The 25,511-nt window shown below is 44.8% G+C and overlaps 3 protein-coding genes across 8 annotated transcripts in view; all 3 read right to left on the bottom strand.

Annotated features, from left to right (window-relative positions):
* The window catches only part of SOX13 (SRY-box transcription factor 13), a 41,711-nt gene extending 41,296 nt beyond the window's left edge, over positions 1 to 415 (bottom strand). Inside the window, exon 1 of the mRNA XM_075174523.1 lies at positions 397 to 415. The gene's annotated coding sequence lies outside the window, so the exon portion shown is untranslated. The remainder of the gene's footprint in view (positions 1 to 396) is intronic.
* A 2,238-nt stretch (positions 416 to 2,653) lies between these two features.
* On the bottom strand, positions 2,654 to 4,950 carry SNRPE (small nuclear ribonucleoprotein polypeptide E). The gene is made up of 5 exons (XM_075174526.1): positions 4,807 to 4,950; positions 4,576 to 4,602; positions 3,989 to 4,051; positions 3,658 to 3,736; positions 2,654 to 2,917 (listed from the first exon to the last, which is right to left on the bottom strand). The coding sequence occupies exons 1-5, from the start codon at positions 4,858 to 4,860 to the stop codon at positions 2,862 to 2,864; spliced, it is 279 nt and encodes a 92-aa protein (XP_075030627.1). The 5' UTR covers positions 4,861 to 4,950; the 3' UTR covers positions 2,654 to 2,861.
* Positions 4,951 to 6,890: 1,940 nt separating this feature from the next.
* On the bottom strand, positions 6,891 to 24,544 carry ZC3H11A (zinc finger CCCH-type containing 11A). Of its 6 annotated transcripts, none has more exons than XM_075174513.1 (19): positions 24,353 to 24,536; positions 18,557 to 18,612; positions 17,146 to 17,577; positions 16,557 to 16,757; positions 16,233 to 16,352; positions 15,348 to 15,471; positions 14,692 to 14,895; positions 14,244 to 14,360; positions 13,346 to 13,423; positions 12,777 to 12,887; positions 12,036 to 12,098; positions 11,697 to 11,792; positions 11,418 to 11,483; positions 10,446 to 10,946; positions 9,733 to 9,806; positions 8,709 to 9,033; positions 8,236 to 8,405; positions 7,743 to 7,810; positions 6,891 to 7,196 (listed from the first exon to the last, which is right to left on the bottom strand). In XM_075174513.1, the coding sequence occupies exons 4-19, from the start codon at positions 16,608 to 16,610 to the stop codon at positions 6,932 to 6,934; spliced, it is 2,436 nt and encodes an 811-aa protein (XP_075030614.1). In that variant the 5' UTR covers positions 16,611 to 16,757; positions 17,146 to 17,577; positions 18,557 to 18,612; positions 24,353 to 24,536; the 3' UTR covers positions 6,891 to 6,931. The 6 variants fall into 6 exon arrangements, with proteins under 6 accessions (XP_075030614.1, XP_075030619.1, XP_075030615.1 ...); XM_075174518.1 differs by having other exon boundaries at positions 12,777 to 12,884; XM_075174514.1 differs by having other exon boundaries at positions 17,146 to 17,199.
* Positions 24,545 to 25,511: the final 967 nt, after the last annotated feature.

The raw sequence follows: 25,511 nt of genomic DNA, 5'->3' as shown, positions 1-25,511 counted from the left end.
AAACTACTGTCAGCTTGATTTTTGGTTGTGACAGATATTGAGTGCGGGTAGCGGTAAGAAAACTTTCTCTGGCAAACCCCACCATAGGCGCTTTGTTTCCTAGAGATGTGTGAACACTGCAGCATGGCATTTGTGCCACAACATGACATCCCACTGCAATAATTCAGCACGCTGGGGCACTCTAATAATGCCACCTCAAGGCATCTTCTTCAAAAGGAACCTTCACACGTGTCCCCCCCCCCGACCCCACCCCACCCCCGCACTGGAGGGAAAGGAATTCGCACGTTATGGAAAAATACAATTTGCAAAAACAAACACAACAGGCTTCAAGGCAGCAGAAAGCCAAGCGACGGGAGTTTTCTAAACACAGAGCCCAATTGCAAGCATTCACTCTACCTTGCTCCTCCTCACTGCCTCTTGCTCAGCCAAAACCAGAACCTTCTACTCCTCATCCCCTTCTGGAGCAGGACACCCCAGGGTGCGGACGAGCCGGTGCCCAGGAGATCCAGGCACCCTGTCTGGCCGCCGCACCGTTTGAGAGCAGCCCCGCACCAGACAGCCCAGTTTGCTTTCTTCCAGGTTGTTTGGGAGCCAATAAAGCTGCTTGAATGCTGGGGAACTCTGTGTTCCTGCGGAGGCTTATGACACTTTGCTGGAGGGGCAGGGGGAGCTAGCCGAGCCCGCAGCACCCCCTTCTGTCTACCGCACTCTTTTGCAGCCAGTTTGAGTCTCATTCTGGCACTGCACGGTTCCAGCGGCTCGGGAGACGTTACCTTCTTGCTGCCTGCAGCTTGGAAACGCTCAGGAAGCAGGAAGGATTCGGGGTTAAAAAAAAAATCAGCAAGCATTTAGATGAGTCAGTCCTGTGGTTTTTATAAGGACAGACAAGTGCTACTTGGGAAGCCAGTTTTGGCAAAGCCAGAATTGTTTTTGTTGTGCCCCATCTATGTGCTGGTAATGCCTAGAAGCTCTGCTCTTGGACCACAACGCTCCATTGGCAGGCGCTCCTGAAACAATGGGGCTGTGTTTCCTCCTGGACATCCACAGACGCCTGGACTCTCCTGCAGGCTTTCTGCAGTTTTCACGGCTTCCTGCTGGGGAGCTTCTCCTTTTCTTCTGCAACTCCCCCAACGCACATAATTACTGCCTATTTTGGTACCTTATCATGAGATGCTTCAGAGCTGATTAGCCTGGACTTCCTTCCTCCCATCATCAACCTACTCCAATATTGAAGTTCATTCGCGCTAATTTGATAATATCAAAGAGCAGAGGAGCTTTAGGAGGCATTACGGTGTCTTGAAGTGCACAATTTGGAGTTGGCAGCAGCACTGCTGATAAGAACGAGCTATTTCTCCTAATGTCCAATTCTTCTCAAAAAGCAGCCGCTTGCCAGCCACGTGCAAAGCGGAAGAGGGACAGACCCTTGTAGGCTCCAAGCCAGTTTTCTTTCAGTGGCCCTGGATAAACTGGAGCCAAGCAATGTGATGCAACACATCCCATTAAATAACCTCTTTCTAAACACACACTAACTATGTAAAAAGTTACAAACACTCAGCAAGAGAAATGATTACTTCAAAGTTACTTCAAAAGTACTTCGAAGAGAGTCTGCATTTTTATGGAGTCTCAAGGCCATCATCTGTCTGTAACAACAACACGTGCAGGTAAATTTTACAGCACTGCACCATAAATATCCTTACTGCAACACCTGAACTATTGACCGAGACAGCTCCTTCCTGCCTTCCCTGAAAGCCTCACTCGGTGCGCCAAGGATAAAATGGAAAGCAGATGCAGGTGACCTCTTAAAATATTATTTTATTCCATATGTGCTAGCTTCTGGTGATGACTTCTCTTACTAAATGACACTGGTAGGTTATTTCTGTTTACTCTATGTTGAAAGGACTTTGCAGCTTATGAACACAAATGCAGAACTACTGACTCCGTTCGCAGGCTGTACAGCTGGAGCCGCTTCAGCCACTGTAGTATGTCATACTGCCTCTCCAAAGTTTCTCACCATGAACGTCTGCTACGATACTCCTGATGTAGGACTTCTTGGCATAGGAGAAGCATACTGCATGATCTCTGCCAGAAGACCCATATATTTCTATCCTTTGAAGCAAGAAATCTTCCATCTTGAATTTATTATTTTCATGCTTAAGGTAATACACAAATTTTAGTTTTGAAATACTGGAAGTTTATTAAATGATTTCTAGTGCAGCCTGTGTATCAAGATTCATTTCTCTCCATCCAGGTAATCTTAGTCTCTGAGTTACAACTGCAGCCAAAACCTTTCTTTTTTCTCTTTTTTACATCAGAAAAGCAGCAGAGGGGACTGACAGTCCCAAGTACACTAAGGTGATGTGATAAACAACTCATCTCTCTTGTGGAAACTTAAACAGAACAGCCAGATCCTCAAACGGATAATAATAATAAACCAACGTGATAAAAATCCAACTGATACATGTGATATCCCAACATATTTAACAGTGCCATGGTTTAATCTAGAGACTCTGCCCAAAGAATGGATGTAACATTCCAGAATGCACAGATATTTATCAGAGACTTACACAGATCCATGGTGAAAACGACTTTGAATACATTTCTCCCCCTTCTCTACTCACAGAAGGGCAGAAGACTGAAAGCAAGCAGATTTACGTTTACAGTTAATGTGAAAAATGTTTATTTGTGAAATACGTTGTGGATCATTTCAAACTACAAAAAAAAAAAAAATTACTCGCGCAAAAGAACATAGAGTTTCCCAATCTGCATGTGACATCCCTTAGGCGTAACTCCCCGTCCCGCTCCCACTACCACTTTATATGCTCCGAAGCACCATATCAACTGTTCTAAGTGAAGAACAAACCCTAGTTAGAAACGCTTTGTAGAAGAGTGATATTGTCCCCTTTTAACATGATCCGACCTGCAACACAGAGAAAGGAAACGGGGGATTAGAGAGATCCCAGACTCTGACGACAACCTCGTTTTCAAACAACATTTAACAACGGCAAAGGTGCTTGCAAGAAGATGCCCACACGGCAACTGACCAGGTTGTGATCAGTGACACGGAGTCCCTTCCCATCTGGCCGCACCACAGGACTGCACGCATGGGCACGCAGGGCCCGCATTCACAATTCACGCTACAACGTCATCAGACACAATCTCCACTCCAGCGCTCGGTGTTTGAAAGCACTCTGGCCCCACTAAGAGCCCGAACACGTCACTCGTCACGGACTGCTGTTTATCCTCATCAGCAGGTGGTAAATATTAAATACTGCCACTTAGGTGGTCCCCTGCTTCGACTGGGAGGTGGCACAGCAAGTGTCAGAATTGCTCAGGGCCACCTGCGTTGGACGTCGCTGAGAGGAGTTTGACTGGACCCCTCCAGCCATCCCGGCTGCAGAAAAAAAGCAGCGCAGTCCGTACGTCGTTACACACGTTTGAAAGGCAAAAACCGGCCTCAGGCAGCGGCAGATTCTCCTGCACATTCCACAAAACCACCAGCTCAAGAAACGGCAGCAACCAAGACCTCGCCAGGATCTGCTCACTGTACTTCAAACCCAACACTCTTCACGTGTTTTGTGCTTTAAAGTGTTGCTATTTGGAAGGCTCACACAACCAGGATTCAGACATCGCTCAGGTTACACACACACACTGACATACCCAGCTGTTTCCTTGATTTTGTTTTGGAGTGAATCTCCTCTGCGTCGTCCAGCACCAAGTTCATATATTCATCAAAGCCCTAAAAATTAGCAACAAAAGCAGGCAGCGAGCTAAGTCCCCCGGTCTAAACTTCATCCACAACAATACAAACTATCATTAGCTGTGCTGATGTCGGTTGGACAATTAAGACTATTCACTGGAGAGGCATGAAGTATTTCCACCCACCCCCCCCCGCTGTTTTTTCTTGACAGGAAGAAACAGTTTTATGAATCTGAAAAAAAACTAAACCAAAACAATCTAAAGAATAACACAGGGACATCCCGATACTCACAATGATGCAGCCTTCTATTCGCATGTTCACTTGCTCGTAGAGCCACACCTGGATCCTGGACCTCTGCAAGCGATGGAAGAGGAGAACAAAACAGGAACATAAAGACTCCAAGCAATTTTGTTCTCTCCTATACATTAAGCAATCCTCGCTACCCACAGCCACTATAGCTCTGTAGCACTCGGAGGAGTTACTCACACATAGTTTCAGTTATGTCCTCAGATATTTTTAAGATGTTATGCTATTTTGTAAATACTTTACATGTTCACAACAGCATAAATTTTAAAATTGTCACAGGAAAATACCCCTTCACACCGGACTGCAAGATCAAACGCCTGTTACAAAGGTAATTCCTCAATGCGAGAAGGAAATGCTGAGCTCAGAACTAGCTGTTCTTCTCACGGGTCTGAACGACACCAAGTTCTTCAGTTCCACCGAAACCAGCTTCAAAAACCGAATCAGTAACTGCAACACCAGTCCGGCGGGGCTCCCCGGTCCCCACACGGGTAACAGGCCCCAGCGCAAGAAGCACCTGGACATTCCTCTCACACTGCTGCGCCAGCCCCGCCCCGCCGGGCCGCGGTACTCACGTTCTGCAGGTAGCGGAAGATGAGGTTCTGGAGCGGAGCGTTAAGGACGCAACACGGCAACAAATCCTCGGCGAGACGGCCCCCGCGGCTGGCACCCGCGGCCTTTCGCCGCCTCACGGGCCTACACAGCAGCTCCTCCCCGCCTGCCCCCCCCCCGCCCCCGTCAGCCCTCCCCGCGGCTCCGAGACGGGCCGGATGACACCCCCCCCCTCGCCGCCACAGGAAGGATACGATGGGCTGCACCATCACCTTCTGCACCTTCTGGCCCTGCCCGCGGTACGCCATGGCTGCTGCTGCTCCCGCCGCCGCCCGGCACGCGCTCCCACCCCCGCCGGAAGCCGCTAAGTACGGCGGGAGCGCGCAAGGAGCTGTGGGATGCTGGCGGACCCGGCCGCTCTAGGAGGCTAGGAGGACCGCCGTCTCTACTGCTCCGCGGCGGGGTGGCGGGCAGGGGGCGACCCCCGGGGACCCCCCCGCCCCACAGACAGAGCACGCACCCGCACCCTTCCTCTGCCAGTTTTATTTAAAAACACTGTTAACTGCTGTCATGTGGAACAGTTCAACTACAGGTGAAGGCGGAGGAGGCCAGACTACATTTAATACAATACCTTAAATAGAATACAAATATAAAATGGAAGAATAAAATATTTACAGAAACCACGGCGTACACCAAATCCCGTCTCCACGGACAGAGCCTGGGCCAGGGGCGGCGAAGGCTGGCGACAGAGCAGGAGGAGGGAAGCAGGGAAGGGGAAGCCTTCCTCGCCGGGCTCTCGCGCGCTCTTCCTCTCTCCCGACGTCACTCCCGTCCGCGCGCGAGCGACCGAGGCAGAAGTCTTGGTGAGAAAGTCCTTCAGCAGGATAAAGGGTCGGCAGCTCGGGGCGGGGTGACCCTTCTGGAGCCGCAACAGCAGTTTTCTACATTTTGGTTTCAAACCTTTCCTCTAGGAACTAAGACATCACAGTGGATTATCAAAGCACACAAAGTGTTTTCTTCCAAAGAGAAAGTATTTACAATCAACTCAAACAACTGATTTTTCCTCTGCCAGCAGCAAATGCCTGAGGGCCCCTACAGCTTCGCAAATCATAGTGGGAAGAGACTAAAAGTTCTCCAAAAGTTTAAGAAAATAATTCAAAATATATCTGCTAGGGAAAACGACTACTGGTGGCAGGGGACACAACACACCCCAGTCTCAGCTATTTTCTGCAGGGTCACAAATTCACATAGACGCTCCAGGCAGACCAGTCACTTCCAGGTCTGCCCCCAGTGCCTACTTCTACACGGAGCTCAAGGCTCAGTGGTGGGGCAGGGGTGCAGGGGAGACCCAAGGGAGGATCCCCGGGGCGCGTCCAAAGAGGAGAGCGCAGTGGGTCCTGCAGCAGTGCCAGGTTCCAAGATCGCCGGCCCGGGCACACGCTCCCCCTCGGGTCGGTGCCGCACGGCCGGCCAGCGGTCAAAGTGTTTGAACTCAAGTCCGAGCAGCCGCCGCTTCCCAGCAGAAGACGAGTCAGCAGCTCAGGGGAGCGATTCTTGGAACCAAGAGGCACTTAAACCAATTCTTAGTTTACCAATTTACTGCAAACTGCGAGAGGAATCCTGACTACCCGCCCCAGAATCCCACTCACATCAGCAAAAAGCATCAAACCTCCCCAAACTTTGGTACAGTACAACACGGGAGGGGGGTATTCTAGCTGTACTGTAGAGCTGCTGCTTTTCATGCCGATATTGTATCATCCCTGATAATTCAAAGTAAGGCTGGATGGACTGACCGCAACCACCACCTTTGGCAGCACGTTTGGTCCGAAATACTAGAGTAACTGTTCTGCTCCCTCCCACCCCAACATTTTCATTAAGTTACCCTAAAAGGTTAAAGTCAAAATGATAGCATACATAAATAAAACTCAAGAGTTGACATAGTAACTCCAGGCTTTAGATATCAACTGTCCAAGAAATCAGAATACCAAAGCTTTGAAACGTGCCGAACGTTGAGTTTTGCCAAGGGGGAAGGAAGGAAGAAGCTTTAAGTTTAAGCCTTCAGAGCATCACTGAATCAGTAGATCTGTTCACAACCACCAGAGTTTGTAGATGGGAATCTCTCTGTCCCGAAATAAACAAGTGCTTTGTCCTCTTAATGTTGAAGGTAGCCACCGATAGTTACAGAATGGATGCACAGGACCTTGACTCTGACCAGCAGGGAAATTTAGGACAACTGAGTGCAGATACTGCCCATTTCTACCAGTTCAACTGTGCTTTAAGACTCATTGCAAAGCCTCAGCTAGAAAAAGGATCACCTCCGGGTATCCAGCTTAGAGAGTTTTAATTTTTTTTTTTTTTTAAACCTTAAGACTATGCAGTTCAGCTGTCAATCATTTCAGAAAGTTCCAGGAGGAGGTCATCCTCATCCTTCCCGGGGTCCAGGTCAATTTCTGCTTCCAGTTTGCCTCCTGAGATTTCCCAAATAAGCTTCTCAAAGTCATCTTCTACAGATAAGGGTGCTTTCCCAGCCCCTGTGGAGCTCAACCGGCGCGTCTTTACCGCTACTTGTGAAGAAGTTGAAGTTGAGCTTGAGACCTCTGACTGTGCCACAGAGTCTGCCTGGCTTCCAATATGCAGTTCAGGACTTGGAAGAACAAGAAAGGGGGCAAATCAGTGTATGACATTCCTTAACCAGAGAGATGTTTTCTGCAAACCAGCTCTTAAAACTATAGCTCCCTCCTACACCTCAACCTTACACAGGGATTGTTATTCAATTAACCTGCGGGCTACTTTTAGAGTCCAATGTATCAGCAGGTACATTTTTCAGTTTGGGGATTTATCCGTGAAGACAGAGCATCTGGGATCTGGCAAAGAAGGTTCAATTTTTGTAGCCAGAGACACTTTGCCACCTTTACTAATTTGACTTTAAAAGGTTAAGAAGTCAACCTCTGCAGACATTCAGAAAACCCAAGAAGTCACTGAAAAGCTGTACCAACTTGCAGCATTTTAAGAAAAGAATCTAAATAAGCATTCCTGCTAGCTGCTAGAAAATTATTTCAGATGAATTGTTCCTTTGTTGAATTTTGGCATTAATTATCTCAAAACTCTAATTTTTCCACATGTGAAAAAAACCTTACGTTTCACGTAAAAGACACACTGATCAAGAAAAAAACCAAGTTGTGGTTGTTACCTGGTTTGGGGTTTTTCTCTCCCAGGTATGGAGACCAGGCTGTCCTCTGGCAAAGCAGGAACAACGGCCTAGGAAGAAGAAAGACAGTTTTTATGACACAGAGGTAAAAGACTTCTTAGCAGATCCTTCCTCCACTGCTTCTCCTCTGGCATTGCTCAGCCTTAGCCAAAATACAGAACCAGGGCACTCCTGAAGAAAAGTCAGTATTCACTTGAAGTTTACTAATGACCTCGTGTCTTTTTTAAGAACACGGCATTAATGGACAAAATCCTTCACACCACAGAGAAATCATCACAGAGTATTATGTAAACGCTGCCATCCATCTAACGAAAAGCAGAAAGGTACTACAACCATCCTGTAGACCACGTCTGGATTTAAAAGGCAACAGAGACCTGCAGAACAGTTCAGTTTTCCACCTTTTCTCCAAGAGGAGGGTAAAACTTGGGCATAAATTTTACTAGGGACCCACTACTGCCTCAGCCACTGTCCTTACCACAGCTGCTTTTTTAGCTGAAGGCTCCTTCGTATCACCACCAGTGGTACTCAGTGGTTTCACAGCCGCCACAGCAGAGGGATGACTCTCAGCTGCCTTTCGTTTCAGTGTCTGCTTTGTGGGGGAGGTGGCTTTCCCATCCGAAGGCTTCAGGCACACCTTAGATGTTGCTAGAGTAAAAGGAAGAGAGAACTGATACAGTCTCGCTCTGCCTCAGGAAAAAAGAAAATAACCGGGTTCTCTTAACAGTCCCATAAGCCTTCTAGTTAAACATATTTGGCCAGCATAATTACACTGCCATTTCCCAGATTCTCAGCAGTATTGTCCACATAGTAAACTCTGTTTATCAACAAGCCATAAAAAGGAGCGAAGTTACAAAAAGGAGCCAGAGTTACAATGTGAAAACTGTCATCTTCTGTCTTTCTTTCAAAACATGACCTCAAGTAACTCTTTAACATACAGTCAACACTTACTTCTAGCCTTCTGTTCCAGAAGTTGAGCTGCCTGTTTCCCTGGTGATAGAGCAGCATCCTTTCCTGGGCTTTCAACCCCATCTTCCAGAGATTTCACCAATATCCTCTTCGCAAGTTGATAAGCTGACCCTGAAACCACGGTGGATTCAGGATTCCCTGACACTGGAGTTTTATCCTTGATTGCTTTTTCAAAAGGAGATGGCATAGCAGCTGCTTCCTTCTGAAGCTTCTCTTCTTGGCGTCGTTTCAGTTGCCGCTTCTCCCTCATTATCTCTTCAAGGCTCTTCACTTGAACTTTAGAATTAGTTGCACTCTGATCAGCGGCCTAGAAAGAAACAAAAGAAGAGGACTAATAGGACAAAAATATATGGAGATTTCATTACGAAAATCTGAGTGGCAATCCCTCCGAAATGGCTCCGTGTGGAACAAAGCATGTTAATACCATTCAGATCTGACATTTTTTCCATAAAATGTTGCCTGTAACAAGATGGAAATAATTCACTATGGAAATACTGTTTCAAAAGCCTGCAATTCCCAACACAGCATGCTTCTTTAATAGAGCAGAAGACTCTAGCTGTAATCTATTACATTCTTTTTAAGCAACAGAAAGTCATACAAGCTCCCCAATACAGCATTCTCTGACAGACTGATTTCCTCTAATACAAAGCTCTAGCCTTTTCTATTAAAATACTTACCTCAGGATTTTAAGATATCCTTCAAGTCTGACAGATAAAGTCACTGAGAACAAAAACATTCCCTCCACATTAACCTCACAGATTTTATCTGGTGCTAATAGGGTTTCTTATTCATTGTCAGGTATAATCAGATTAATTCAAAGCTTGAGCATTACAATGTTGTCTGGAAATGCTATTGAAAGTGACAGGACTTATGACTTCACTGCAGCGCTTACAAGATGCAGAAAGGTAGGAACACAAACTGGGAGCATGCAGCGAGTTGCAAACAAAACATAACGAAATTTATCAAAAATTTTATGAATATATGTATGTCTTCACAAAGGACTCACCTCTGCAGGTGCAGAGACAGCTTTGGGAGAAGGCTTGCTCAATTCCACAATCTTCTTTTCTTCTCTTCCAGGTGCTTTAAAACAAGCAAAAAAACCAAAACCGTTTTGTCAACAGCAGAAAAAGAAACCTGGTTACCTGTGTTTCCTTGGTGTGTTTACTTCCTCATGTCTAATCATGGGGCAGAGGGAAAGGCTACAGTAAACAATCCATGCAGCATTCGAGCTCTCTTTCCCTCAATCACACTATCTCTTTTTACAGGGCTTATATAATCTTAACAATGAGATCTTTAATGCTTTGTCATTTTTGACAACTGGCCCTCACATTAAGAAGTTGATGCATGCTTCACAAACACATACATATCAATAACTAAGTTAAACCACACATATGCCAAAGAGGAAGGTAAACTTGGATTCAGCACAGGAAAGATCCCATACCACAAACAGATGTCAGAAAAAACAGAAGAGAGTAATTAGACTACAAAACTCCTCAATGAATGAATTTTCCAGTGGGAAATACAGAAAACTATCATGTAATTCATGGAAAATAATATGGTTGCATATTCTGGCACTTTCTTGCCTTTTGACTTTGTAGCCTTAAACTCTTTTATTCTCTAGTATACATAGAAGGAAAAAGCAAAGCGAATCCTGAGCAAACTGAGTTTGCTTGATAGGGGAAGCACTTAACCAGGGCAGGTACCAAATCATCTTATTACCTATTAGCTTTGTGATCCGTAACAATCTCCGCCCTGTTGGGGCAGGTTCGGGTTGTGCTGGTGGAGCTGGCACATTTTCTCCACTCTGCTGCATCCGCAGAGCTTTCTCCTGCTTGATTTCTTCCAAGGTTTTAATACGCACTTCTCCTGCTGGCTTGGCTTTGCCTGCTGGCTCTGCCAGCTGCATTTTGCTGGGCACAGATGGAGCAAGTATGCTCTGCTTCTTGGGCTCACTCTCAACTTTTGTCTTGGTAGGAAACTCTTCTGTTTTTTGCTTCTCTTCTTCCAATCGCTTGTGGTTTTTTTCAGCCAGGGCTCCTGAGAAAGTTTTGATGCGAACTGCAGGGGCAGGTCTTGCCCCTGAGCTGGGATCTTCTGTTTTACAACGTCCTTCAGTCTGGGGTTTTGCTTGAGGTTCTCCTCGTCTCTGATTAGCTCTCTCAAGACGAATTTCCTCCAATGTTTTCACATGGATCTCTCCTGTTGGCTTAGCAGCCTTCTCTGTCATCATCAAAAAAAGAGAAGCACCAACATTTAAAGAGCGTCCAACAATATTTAAAGTCTCCAAAATTTGTCCCAGTGCTAAGGAAAACTAGGTTTGAGTGTTCCCAGGAATGCATCTTAGGACAGTATCATTCTGCATAGTATTCTCCTCCTCCTTTAAGTACTTGTATTTTGAAAGCCAGTGCTATCCAGAGAGAGCTGTGACACAAAAAATCTCTGTGGTTCTATTCTACTTGTGCGTAAGCACACTGCAGCTTCGGACAGTTCACAGCAGGAGCATGAAACCTTCACAAGGCACAAGTGTAAAACACACACACACCGAGAGCCAGATTTCTGACAGTGGCCATCAGGACAGCTTCAGCACTCGAGCAAGAGGAATCAGGCATTTTTTTTAAATTAACTTTTAGGGTTGTATGGAAGTTCACGGAAAGAAAAAAGGGGAAGGTATATTTAATATCCAGTTATTACCTGTCTCTGTACTGGTCTGTTCAGAAGGCAATCCTAGCCTCTCCTTCAGAGACTTGGGGACTTGAACTACAAGACAGAACAGAAAAAGTTAGGGAGACTGCATAAATCTCAATTTTGTGTTCACATTTCAAAATGAGACAGGAGATCACTTCGCTGGGATTCAAAGTTACCTTGAGCCCTCAACCAACATGCAAAAAGAATCATTAGAAGAAAGGAGAAACAGAAAAACTAAATAGAAAATCTGTGCATCAAATCCAGATGTCTGTTTAGTGGCTGTACCTCTCTTTGGTGCTTTGTCAGCATTCTCCAGAATCTCTATCTTCTTCCCCAGCCTTTCAGCAAGGTTGCGCTTTAGAGGAAGGACACTTTTACCAGCTTTAGAAAGAAAGAAAACAAGAAATACTTTAAGAACATTTCTCTGGAGAAGGATTTTAGAACAGTCAGCCACAAACTTCAATTCTTCCATGCATATTTTCATATATTTGCCTTTCAGTTGCTACCAAAATTTGCCATTTCTGCAGTCAACACATACATGTGTTTGCATTCAGCAAAAATACCCTTAAATGTAGTGATGTTTAGATGAGGGCACCCAAACAACAGCTCACAAAAAGTTCTTACCTATGGAGGTTTTCCGTTTTCCCAGTCTCTCAGCAAGATTCAGTCGAATCACAGGCTCCTCCACTAAAACAAAGAATAATCTCTTTAGTGCACAGAAACCAGTAGCCAGTAAAAGCACTGTCCTTCTAGCCCATGTCCCAGAAGAAGACTCTTTTCGTAGCCAAACCACATAAACGAACGACTACAAGTAGAAGTTGTTCAACATGGTTTTTGCCTTTAAAAGGAATTTGTGCAGATCTAAACGCCACCATTTATACACAGACTCACATCACGCTACTGTCGGCAACTGCCACTGTCAGGCTCTTCAATGCTTCAAAAACTGGCTGCTTGTATAATACCATTTTCTATAGGTCTTCCCTTTCATTACTCCCTTGTTTTTCAGTTATCCCCTTATTTGCATACTGACACTTGTTTTGACATTAGCCTCTCTCTCTGCTGCTACTGCACTTAACCCAAACACTAATTCTGTCACACGCTGTCAACACATTAGCTCATTCACAAATCTCACTCAACTTCAGGAACACCAAAGTCAAATTAAGCACATTTGAGAGTCCGTAGGATGGTGATAATATATGACTAGCTATGGCTTAATGTCAGGCTGATAAAAAACACTTCTTGGTCTTTATCGCAATACAACAAACTGAGCACCTACAAATGCCGTATCTTTCCAACACAACCAGGGACTTTCAGTCCCTTTCAGTTTAGGAGCCATGAAATGGAAGCAATAGTATTCATTATTACCTTGCTTTGTAGACAGAGTCACAGTTCTCACTACTGTCCGTACATTTTCCTTTTCTGGCACAGGAATAGTCCGAGATTGGAGCGGATGAACAGAAACTCCTGAAGGACCTTCTGATAGGAGCAAGCAAAACATAAAGATGTTTAGGGAAAAAACCCAACCAAACAAAACAGAAGAACTATCACATAGTCCAAAAACATTAGTTATTCATTACTGTCAAACATACGATGACCAGTGCATGTAAATAAGAGAGATGAGCAGTTTCCCTCTGATTTGCCCTTGGAATTTCAATCTAGAATACCAGCTGTTTGAGTTTAAGAAAACAGGTTGCATCCCAAAGTAGCTCAAGGCCCCCAGCTAAACATGGAAGTCTGTCCCTCAAGCAGCTCTCAGCTGCAATCATCTCCCAGTCAGAACCCAATAGTGCAAAAAACTTTCCTTTCTTTTGCAAATAATTGTATTCGCTGACGCACAGACAGCTATCCAGGTATTATCAGATGGAAAAAAAAAGAAAAGATGAAGGTAAACAGAAGACAGAAGAATAGTAAAGTAGGGGATATTAACTCATCACCTTGTTTTTTTGTTTTTTCCTTTAGTTTCTTCAATTTGATTTCTTCAAGTGTTTTTATTCCGAAATTTAAATTGTCATCTGAAAAAACAAAACTTAGGCTTAAAGGCATATGTTGAAGAGCACACATCCTCAAGCTTCTTACAGATCAGAACCTTTCCAAAGTATTTCAAATAAACCCTGTCAACACTCCCCACAAGTAAAAGAGCCATAGAAGGGATGGTATTTTGGTAAGCAATTGGCATCTTTCTTCACCCCTCCCCCAATCCTTCAGGGCAAAACCCATAGTTTTAAGCATTTTAATCCACCTACATATTAGATACCTCTATCATTAGACATGTCTTTCCACAATGTTTAAAAGGACACATTTGCAGGCATTTAAACTCCAGTCTGTGGCTCTATTTTCTCTAAAAGTAAACAAGGAGGAGTTTACCTAGAATCATAGAATAGAATCATAGAATAGAATCATAGAATAGTTTGGGTGGGAAGGGACCTTTAAAGGTCATCTAGTCCAACCCCTCTGCCATGGGCAGGGACACCTTCAACCAGATCAGGTTGCTCAGAACCCCGTCCAACCTGACCCTAAATGTTTCTAGGGATGGGGCATCTACCACCTCCCCGGGCAACCTGTGCCAGTGTTTCACCACCCTCATTGTAAAAAATTTCTTCCTTGTATCTAGTCTAAGTTTTGATTTACCTAAGTTTTAGTTTTAGTCTTAGTTTACCTGTCTGACCCAAGGGACATATGGCAGTATTAGATAGGAATGAGCTCATGAACATAACTGAGCTACCGTCCATCCAGCTACCCTATGTTCTATCGTATTTTTAGAACATATTGATTGCTTTTGAGTTAATTGTCAAATTCTCCTTCCAATGCATCCTACTACAGCTGTTAGAATACCTTGTTTTGTATTAGCATTGGATTTCCTAGTGGAAATTATCCGCAATCCATTATGGGCTTCTGTAGTTGGTTGCTGGACAGGTGTTTTAGTTTCATCTCCTTCTTCAGAAAGCTGGTCTGAAAGGCAAAAATAAACCCATTCAGTTAGGCAGTAGGGATTAGACAAGATTTTTCATGTTTATGTAGCTCATACGACGACATTTCAGTCCATGTTTCATATTCTGTTTGTATTCTTAACTACAAACACAAATACATGTTTATAGAAGGATTTTTTTAAATAGCTATATTGACTTGAAGAACTCATAAGTAAAAGAGCTATACTGGGAAAAAAAAATATTTAGGACTCCAGACTCTCATCTGTAGCTTTAACCGCTACACAGTTGAGGTATTCTGTGATTTATACAGTCACTTACAATAGAAATGCCTTCAAGAAGTAAAAAATGCTCACCGTCATCATCTTCATCATCATCTGCAGCATTGATTACAACTGGGGGATGTGTAGGACTTGGGACATTTTCAGAGTTTTCCACTTTCATCACTCCCCTCAGCTGTGGAGAGGGATTTGACTGGACAGAAAGTTTGTTTTGCTGCAGTGACATCTGAGCCATTTTCACATCGTCTTCTGCAGACTCAGGTGGACTTGGAAGCGTAGCTAGAGGAAGAGGAGGATCATCTGTACTTTGGCCATTTAAAACTTCGACCCCAATGTTGCACTCACTGCGCAAATATGGTAGGTAAGGTAGATAACCCACCTGGCTACTGAATTTAGAGTCTCCTATTCCCCACCCCTGGTTACACTACAAACAATGGCTTCCCTTCACACACAAAACTCGCTGTCCTACCACCCAGAAAGGATTAAATGAGGGGAAAGCAACCTGAAAGGCAACAATCGCACAAAGCACAGAGAAGCTGAGCATGAAAGAAAAAATTAAATACCAGAATTAGATTCCATTTAGCTGAGAGTCTATGACTGCAGACTTCTCCCTGCACTCATAAATGAACAGTTACTCGATGTCTTCTACGGTAGAAGACAGGTACCCACTAATAAGTAATATTAAAAATTAATTATTTAATACTTAAAGAAAAAGGACTTAAGAAACTCACTTTTACTTGGCGGTAAGAAGAGTCCATCAACATAACGTCCTTTTGTGTGATGAAAAGCACAGTTGGATTTTTGACAGCCTACTGGCTGATTCTCCCAGTAGCAAGGAATCTCACTGCGTTTTTTCTGATGATAGAAAGAAAGAAAAGCTCATGGTAACACTCACCTTAGATTTGCAAAGAGACATAGCTTCACATCATGCCAGAGATAGGACTATTGCAGTGCTGAAACATCATTTCAAAGGTCAATTTATCACTAAAAGTATTTCAGGGCATACACATAAAGTTTGCATAAGCTGTAACAACTACATATTATCTAGCTTTCCTATCACTCAGTTTAAGACAGGCACTCTCACACACCAGTTCAGGGTGGGTTTAACCAATACAACTTGGGATTGTTCAGAGCGAAAAATGTTTTAAATTGCCTAGGTTAAATTTGTCTGAACTTAGCTTTCAGAGCCTTAGTTCCTTCCCATCTTTTCTCTCCCCACCCTGTACCATCCTAAGAAGTTAGAGCAACGTTATCTGAAGAAATCCAGGACAGAAGAGACCCGATAGGCCATTATCAAGCCTAGTCCTCAGGAGGCTAGTGCACGCTGTTTACTACCACCCTGCTCAGCACATTTAAGCAGCCCGATCAATGTGGTTGCTTTTGCCTCTGTCAAGAAAATAACGTCAGCACCTAATACAAAAATTTCTTGCTGAGATATACCCGAGACATTGATTTTTCTTCCCCCAACTTCTTCCCATCCCCCTTTCAGTAACAGAAACCAGTATCATTTTATAGCAAGTAAATCTATCATGTAAAAGCACATTCAGTCCACCTACAGCAATGAAAAATGCTTTCAGTGATTTAGTTCGAGAACATATCTTTAGGCAAATACTCACATCGATTTCCATGTGTCTGAATCGGCAGATATTCCTGAAACAGCGACCCTCCTGCCAGAGCGTGCAGACTGTTTCATTCCCCAGAGCAGCTTCACAGTGGCGGAAGGAACAGCTGTCTCCCTGTAACCCAAAGGAAATGAACAAAAAGGAAAATAAAATAGTACAGCATAAAAAAATGTCCGTGCTATTAGAACTGGAAGCAGAAGCTAACTGCTTATTAAGTTACCAGAAATCTGTGTGTCTCCTCCCACTCCTCCCCCTCTTCTCTTAAAAAACTAAAAAGGGAAGAAAAAAAAACCCAAAGTAAAAGAAACCCAAACATACCTTGTTACATGTGGAATAGAAGTAGAAGTAGCAGTCATCTCCTTGGTTAGACATAACGGACAAATTCTTAGAACAAGGTCAGGTTATAAGGGTTCACCCAAGAGGGCTTCCTCCACTCTTGGCAAGAACTGTCTTCACTCTTTCTTGGACTGAAAGTCTTCTACTGGCTTGATCAGTGAAATCTTCTTTTTAAAAGTTACCCTGAAGGAAGGTATAAGTGAAAAATAATTAAGTAATAAGCATTTTTACAGCCGCTTTCTGTTAATCAAATTAGTCTCTTGAGGGGGGCAATGTCTTGAAATCAGCTGGTCACAAAAACTATCCCAATACTAAGTCAAACTTCTATAAAACTCCATGGGTTTTGTCAGCAAGCGTCTCTTCTGTGTCCTTAGTAATAGTTATTCGCCTTGGAGCACAGAAAAAACTACTGTGCGTGGCTGCATGCCCCATAAGAGAGTCACTTCTTAAAAAATCAGTCATATGTTTGAATTCAGTCAATGATTAACTGTGGTTACTAATAATTTTTATAAAATACATCGACATATTAAACATTATTTTCCAACCATCATGGATCTTCAAGTTCACATACCTGGACAACTTCAGCAAAGATAATGATCTTCAAAGACTTCCAGTTAAACTTCTCCTGTAGGCCGAACCAACACTGAATCCGTGAATTAATAATAAAGGGGTAGAAAGAATTTTCCTCCTCACATTGCCAAGGGAACCTCTCATCCACAATTCAAACATAGGATGTGCTTTTAAACATCTTACAACTAATGGAGGAAGCAAGTCCATTTGAATACTGTCAGACTGGAGACAGCCAGGGTTAGTTAGCTCTTCAAAAAAAAAAACCAAAAAAAACCAACAAAAAAACCCAGGGCATTTAAAGATGAACTTGTGATTCAAAGTGGCTGCAAAAATGAGGATCCATCTTCCACAGCCGGACAATTTTAATTTTTTTTTTTTTTTTTTAATTTAAAATTCAGTAAGTTGCAATTTCTGGTCTTCAAGATTTCTTCACCTATTAAGAAAACACAAAAACCTTCCCCCATCTTTATTACCTGTACAGCAAAAACATACTTGTGTGTATAAATACACAAATATGTATATACATACACATATGTGTTTATACACACACCAAGAGCGAGCGATAATAAAGTCAGCAAGAGTGACAGTAAAAATTAGAATTTTTGGCTATTTGCCACATAAGACTGCATAAAATGTCTCTCATTTTGAGGGAACTGGCAAAAATGAAAGATCTACATAATATTTTGATGAATATGCCTTCAAGGCTGATGCTTTATAACATGAGTGATTTTGGGGCCAGCACACAAATATGCATACGTATGTACATGCATACAGTATAAACATATCTATACACACAAGCGTGCACAGTATATGTTGTATGATGTCCGTATTGAGAACAACTTTTAGGCCTGATCAGACATGTAGAGTTGCAATCAATTAACAGCAGGAAGACAGCAGATCAAGGATACAGCAAGCTTTGAGAGGCAGGGAAATGCTCACTTTGCAAGTGGCATGGCTGCATGATACCAAGAATTTTGAATTATTTTGATTTTAGGAAATAATTTGTTTTCTTTTTGCATCAGAGCAAATACAAGTTTGCCATCACATGCTGTTCCCTAATCCATATATCCATCATTATCCGTTGCTGCAAGATCACGGAAGGTTTGAAAAGATGGCGTAGATCCAATTCAACAGCTGATGATTTTCGGTGCCACCAGAGCTGAAACTGATTTTATTTAGCCACAGGCAGTTTTTTTGATGTGAAGTCAGATACTTTGATTCTTAATTTTTTAAAGATACTAAATGCCATAAAACCTGCAACCAGACCAGATAAAGTTCAAATTAAAGTGATTCTGACCCCTTTCATTAAAATGCTGCACATTTCTGTGCAAAGTATTTCTGACTCTTTTGGACAAAACTGAATGAAATAGTTCTTACAAATTAATAATAAAAGGTTGGAACCTTTTACTCACACAAACACTAGTGAATTTTCCAGGATATTTTTTTTTGGCAGGGAATTTTCCCAAATCTAAAATAAAGAGAGGAAAAGTTGGGTTCTCATATTAGTTATTGGTTTTTTGACTGCTTGACAAAGGGAATAAAAACAGTAGTTAAGTGCAAGGTTTTCTTCCCTTCTTCAGTATCGATGTGACTATCCACTTCTGACCTTTAGCACCTTCAAAACCAGACTTTGTGTCATACAGATTCCTATGCATCTACTTCTAAAAATTACTGGTGCTCCTTCATGTAGAATTTTGACTAGAAACATTTTTCCAAATGTGTTACCAATACCATTGATAGTTAAATTAAATTTCAAGCACGATCTCTTCAGTTTGCACAAGCTTAAATAGATGGCAATTAAGGACCACTGCTTTGCTGAGCAGAGGCATTCAAATACAAATCAAAAAGAATTCATGGTCTAGAAGGCGGCACTTCTTTTCCCTAGGAAGTGAGAGACACCTGTATAATGCACCATTACTATATCCACCACCATGGGTGAAAAAAAGAAATCCCCTCAGATTTAGCTCTTTTGAATGCTCAAGCAGCTCAGCATTTTGCTTGTTGCCTTCCATATTCCTGAGCAGACTTCAAGAGCTGTTCAGAATTTGAACAGATCTTGTTTAAGGAATGGGAAAAAAGCAAAACTTTAAAACAAAACAAACCGAAAAAACCTCATAGTTCTAAACTCCATAAAAGTCCTTTCATTTTAAAAAAAGTTAACTCAAAAACTTTTTTTTTTTTAAAACCAGTTAATATGGCAATCTGAGTGCTAAACAGAAATCAACCAAACTAACCCCTGAAAGTCTGAATAAAAATGAGTAACTCTGGAGCACTCAGCAGGTCTCTAATGGAAGTTGATACGAATTTTAAACACTTCTTTTTTCTCCAAAACTCTAGTAAAGATTTTATTTTAAGAGATTTTGAATTAATTTTGTAAAAAAAATTAAATAATTACAGATGCAGTAGCTAGAGCTCAGGAAAAACATGCCCAAAAGTGCCATAAACTTTACCTTTGCTAAGAGAAGATAAATAGTACAATGAAAGTCTGTCTAGTTTGTTTTACAAGCTTGTCTTTCTTGGTACTGAAGAAACAGTCCTATTCCCTGGTCTAACTTTCCAGCTTGCTGACCTGCCTTTGTCCCGTACCGAAGAGCAAGAAGGGAACAAAAGTTTTTTGCACCCCAACAAATGCATGAGAGAAGTATTATTGCACCTGCCTAAGGGTACTTTTTGGTTATAAAGCACAAAGTATTTCACCTGGACAGTCTCTCTTGCTGGTCTACTTTGTGCCTTTAATTTCTCAGAAAAGTATTAAAGATGCTTAACCCACCTGTTTATTAGGACAGTAAGATGTAAGATGACAAGGAAGGAAGAGCACCAGGCACTCCCCGTGGAGTTATAGCAGTCAGCGTTACCCCAGCTGCGAAACAGCTGCTGCCGATCTACCTGCTTGTTACCGCACTCCACAGACTGAAAGTGCAGTGTTACCGCACTCCACAGACCGAAAGTTCCAGATTACATATGGAACACTGCATTATGATGCATACATAAACCACACGTCTTCATGTCATCCGAAGCACAGAAGAACCTCTGGCTAACACATCTCATTCTCTGTATGAAAATCTAAAGCTAAGTTGTCCAAAGCTGAAGCAGAATAGCCATAATTTCTAGTCTTTACATTTGTTTTAGTCAATTCTAGCTGTTACATACTGTCTAAAGCTGGACTGGGGACATGTTCTGAGACTGGGGGTTACAGCACTCAAGACCCTCTCAGAGCAAAGTCGGCAGGGTTGCCAGCCAAGAAGGCAAAGGTTAAAGCAGATGATCATTGCAGCTTCCTCCGCCAGCGAGTCGGCGTCACCTTTTGTCATGATCTGTGAGAGCCAGAGCTGTGAGTTACCACAGCCGTGAGGCACAGCTGGCTGTGCTGGCTTGGAGCAACTCTGAAGATGTGCCACTTCAGGGTCCCGAATTAGGACGTTCTTCCTTAAGATGAGAGGCAAATCAATCTGCTCCTGAAAGGGCTGATTGGCCCCGTGCTTCTGTAACTGTCAAAGAATAACCCTGTACTGAAGCACTCATCAGATCAGACACTGCTTCAGCACAGATTTGTCTTTAGCTTGACACATCAAGATGCAGAAGGAACTCTTCAAAGCAACCTTTAAAGCAGGGATCTATTAAAGTGGCCAAGACAAAGCATTCAGATCTGAGCGCACCACTCTGTAGAAAATCAGTTTCAAGCCTAAGATATTTCACCCATCTCGCAGTTCAAGAGCGACAGTGACACCTTTGATTTGAAAGTCCTTCCATGTGCTCTGCAAAGCCAGAAGGACGCAACCGATGGCAGCACGTGACTAAGAAATGCAGTTCCCCACTGGCCTCCACCTGCAGGCCAAGAATCTTGCACCCATCAGACATCTGGGACCACGGGAATGAGCTGAGAATAGTCCCATTCTCCCTCCCAGTGGGATGCAGCTCCACCTTCTGCTGTTTTAAAGTCACTTTAACATATAAAAGGTAGAGAGAGGTTCACTGGGCAGCTATTTCCTGCTTCAAGTGACCCTGTGGAAAAGGGTTTGAATGCTGGAGCTCCTGAAGAATTTGATGGGCCTCAGCAGAATGAGCAAGCAAATCTCTTAAGCACCTGCTAACCTGTTCTCAGTGCTCCTGTGTTCAAAGTCCTGAATCACTAATTTTAAAATATATGTAAAACATGGCAGCTGGCACCTAGCACTGCGCACACAGCGTTGGCAGTGTTGTCAGAAGCTGGAAAGCCAGGGGTTAGGGGATTAAGGGAAAGCCACACATCAATTTGGTAACTTGATTCTTGTAGGACACTTCCTACTGCAGAAGTTTTAGCAACGCCAGTGGGAGGGAGCTGCCGGTTTCCTGAAAGGGGACTTCTGCTGGTGCAGTGTATCAAAAGATATCCCTGGGCCATCACTGTCAAGTAGTCCATGGTTTGTTCAGGGTCCACATATCAACACTTAAATGCATATTTTTGTGTTGTGCTTTCTCCAAAGCCATGAAAAACTTTTCTTTTACAATGCTATATAGTCACATGTTATAGATGGGAACTGACTGTCTAGGGCCACAATCTGTATGAACTTCTCATAAGTTGGCATTGAAAAGTGTCTTCAGTAATCAATTTTATAATAGCTCTGTTTATCTGTTATTTAAGTGCATTCTCATACCCGAGTTTCTTCACAGCAGTATGTAGTTGAGAGTCTGACTCCCATGGTTAAGATTTATGTCCTTTCTCCACAAGCACCTGCTCAGTAGGGAAAGATGCAATAGGAACACCCAAGCCTGGAGATGTTAAACCACATCCGGCTCTAAGCCTATCCGTTGAAAAGAAATAGCTCAATACATCACCTTCATGGGGCAAAAATTCATGTGGAACAGTAGAAAAATCCAGAAGTGCTTCCTGAGCTTCAGGTTACCAACCACACCATTAAACCTAGGTCCTGGCCCAGTTTGCAGGATGCGTGGTCTGCAAGTGTTGCTGCAACATGGAAGTGCCAAGGCGAGTCCCTGCCCTGCCCAATACACTTTCCAAACATTGCAAAGAACGTGGCAGATATACCGAGGGTCAACTGAGCAGTTCCAGACAACAGATGTGTTTGTCCTAATTTCTGGCATCAAAAGGCTTTTGATAGTATTGCTTCCGTGAAGAAAACTCCTATCTCCTCCAGGATCCGCTATTGCTGCAGCTGCAATGGCTGCACTGGTACGACCCACATCTATGTCAAATCTCTTTGACAGCTCTCGTCTATCCGGGCACATTTGTAGTCCATTCCTCCTCTTCCAGCTGAAAAACCAGCCCGCTGGCTCTGCCACACTGTCACTGCCAACGTAAGAGCTGAGAACATACGTCAAACTCCCACGGCTAAAACTGCTGTCTGGGGAGACGATTGACACGTTACAGGCATATTCACCGTCCCTACAGCGCTTACAGCTGAGACACCTGGCTGTTAGCCACGGCCCAAGGTACACAACGCTCTGCTTGGAGATGTCACCGAAGAGTCAGTGTCCCCAGATGAGTACCTGGCTTCCCACAGTTGATCTCTTTTTTTTTTTTAACCATATGCTGAAGTTTCACACAATGGAAGTCTTTGCTCTTCTTCCAGGCAACAGTGCATGCTTTAACATACTGCGTTTAATAAAGAAGCTCTCTCCATCCTGCTCAGTGGCAACAGGCATGACTGCAGCACACACAGGTGTAGCAGTATCTGCAGGTCCCAAATCCTTAACAAATTTTGAGATAGCACCAATTTTTTATGTAGTGGCTTTCCCTTAATGCATAACCCCTTCTTTCCTATATTTTTAGTGGGTGGCTCTCCTCTATCGTTCTCTCTGTCCACCAGCTTTTCCTCCTCGACGTCCAAATGGGCATTGGGAATCAATTCCAAACTAAGGGGACTGCTAAAGCTGCTACCTCTACTCTTGGGCGAGACAGGCATACTTAAAGAAAAGACACTCATTCTTTTTCTATTTCTGAAATCAACGCCGGGGCCTGGCAGCAATTTACTATGACGATTCATCTTCCTCACTGAAACATTTTATTAAATCTCAAAAAGAGTCAATTTCCCCTGGAAGCAGCCATTTGGAAGATTTTAGATGAGAAGCACCAGCAAGAGGAAGTTTTCTCTAGACCAGCTTTTCCTTCTGAAACACCTAGCCATCCAGCAACAAATTCAGCCTATCTGTTCAGCCTGATCCATTTAACGTGTGCCCAATTCAACCACGTGCCACAGTGGTGGTTCTGATATAATTCCAAAATCCCCTATCCCCAGGAGATCTCCTTTTTTACAATCAAATAACAATGTTGTATCTTGAAAGTATGGCCCAGAGCTCAACCTCAGAGTGCAGCATGCACCCCAAAGCACCAGTTCTGGGAGCAATCTGTAGGCTCCATATACTGATCCCTGAAACAGTAAAAATCACTTTTGCACTTTCATTACAAACATCAATGTAAGAAAACAGAAACCTCTTAGATCCAATTCTTAAGAAACAAAAACAAACGTCACCCAATTGGGTTGTTTTAAACAACCTAAAGGAGAAATTAAGATGACAACCGGGTGCATCCAGAGTTAGTCAGATCCTGAAGGCAGTTCCTTTGGGGAACGGAGGAGCAATTTGTCAGATGACTACATTACAGCACGCCCCTTATACGCATTGCTACAAAAGGAAGGCACAAGGTTTTAACTGAAAATAACGTATACTCATAAGCCACCTGCACTGGGATCTTCAATTTGCCCAACCGAACCTTTCCAGAGGCTGCCCAAGGACTCCGTTTCCCCGGGAGACCACCGGGCGCGGGGGGGGGGGAGGAACCCGCAGCCAAGCCCTATAGAAGGGCTAACGGCCGAGCAAAGGGCAGAGGGGGAGTGGGGAACGGGAGAGCTGCGCCTCGGGCTACGGCCCTGCAGCCGGGGGCAAAGGGGACCTTGGGTCTACCTCGGGCAGCGGGGAAGCGCCTCCCCCTCTCTAAAGTCCCGGGGCACCGAGGCCGGGGAGAACACCTCACCCCCACCACCGCTCCCGGAGGGCCCGCACTGCCCCAGGGGCCCCAGCGGCCTCCCCCTCCTCCCCGCCCCAGTGGCTATGGACACCCCGGTGGGGAGGGCTCGGGGACGCGGCCTGGGCCGCCCGCCCCGCCGGGCGCGGGGGACGCGGCCTGCTTCCCCTGAGGGGAGCGGAGGGGACCCGGGCCTGGCGAGAGGCCATTCCCCAGCCCCTGCGGTCTACGAACGGCTTCTAGTTACCGGCGAGCAGGGACTTTACCGAACCCCTGGGGACTGCCGCTGCCGCCGCCGTGTCGCCTCGATCCGCCGGGGCCGCCGCTCAGGCCGTCGCCTTCCCCGCTGCCAGCCTCAAAGATGGCGCCTAACATACGGGCAACCTCAGCTCGCCCGCTGCCAAGATGGCGGGCGGAACGGCTTCACCAAGGGCTCACTTCCGCCCGTTGGAACCGGAGGGGGCGGGGCTCCCCGCGGGCGCAGCGGGCGGGCGGCACCGCCCACCGGAGCGACAAAAGCGGGGCGGGCGGGGCCCGTAAACAAAGCGGGGCGGGCGGTTTTTCTGTGCTTTCTTCCTCCGAGGGGTCCTGCCAGCGCCTCTAACCCCCGACAAAGCCCTTCACTGTGGGGCGAACAGGAGAATGCCCCCTTCCCGTCCACCTCCGCCCCGGCTGCGGTGCCCCGCGCCCACCTTCCTGTCAGGGTGTGCGCCCCTGCCTGCCATAATGCCAGGCCTCGGCCCCTGAGGTGGCCGTCCCCTCCCTCACGCTGCCGGGCGCTGCCTCAGGGCTATGCTTTCCTAGCTGGAAGCTATTTCCAGCTTTCCTAGCTGGAAGCTATTTTACATCTTCAGCCCAGTTTCCCGGGCCGACAGGTGCTTGCCCTGGGGCCTCGGGACCCTTCAGGCCATGCTGCACCCCAGGGAGGGAGGCCTGGGCCTGGCTGGGGTGTTTTGAGTAGCAGCCATTTCTCTGTCAGGGCAGCAAGGGCCTGCTAAGACTTGATGGCAGACCTAAACCAGCCTGCCTCTGCTTTTCTCCTCTCCGTCCCAGCGTGCCAGTGTCCTGCTTTCCCCAATTTGGCCCTGCAGCAGCAGTAAACAGCGACCTCGGCAGCAGGAGCAGTGTCCACCCTCGGGGAGGGGGTGCCTGGGGCTAGCCCCGCTACTGCACCGGCACAGCAGGCACAGCCTTTTTCGCCATTAAATGACTAAAAGTCCTGTGATTTGTTTGTTTCTTTGCATCCAGCCTGGACTAGGTTTTAAAAAAGAAGGAATTGTGGCTGTTCTGTTTAATTAAGAGCAGGAGGACGCCGTCAGCACAGACACCGCCCCAAGAAAGCAGGCAAGAGGGTGACGCTGCACAGTAAAGCTTTTACACCCTGTTCATATCACTTGGTATCAGCT

This window comes from Calonectris borealis, chromosome 26 (genome assembly GCF_964195595.1).
Source record: "Calonectris borealis chromosome 26, bCalBor7.hap1.2, whole genome shotgun sequence".
In the NCBI taxonomy this organism is placed as follows: Eukaryota; Metazoa; Chordata; class Aves; order Procellariiformes; family Procellariidae; genus Calonectris; species Calonectris borealis.
Note: the sequence above shows the minus strand (reverse complement) of the source record. Positions and strands in the feature narration are given on the sequence as shown.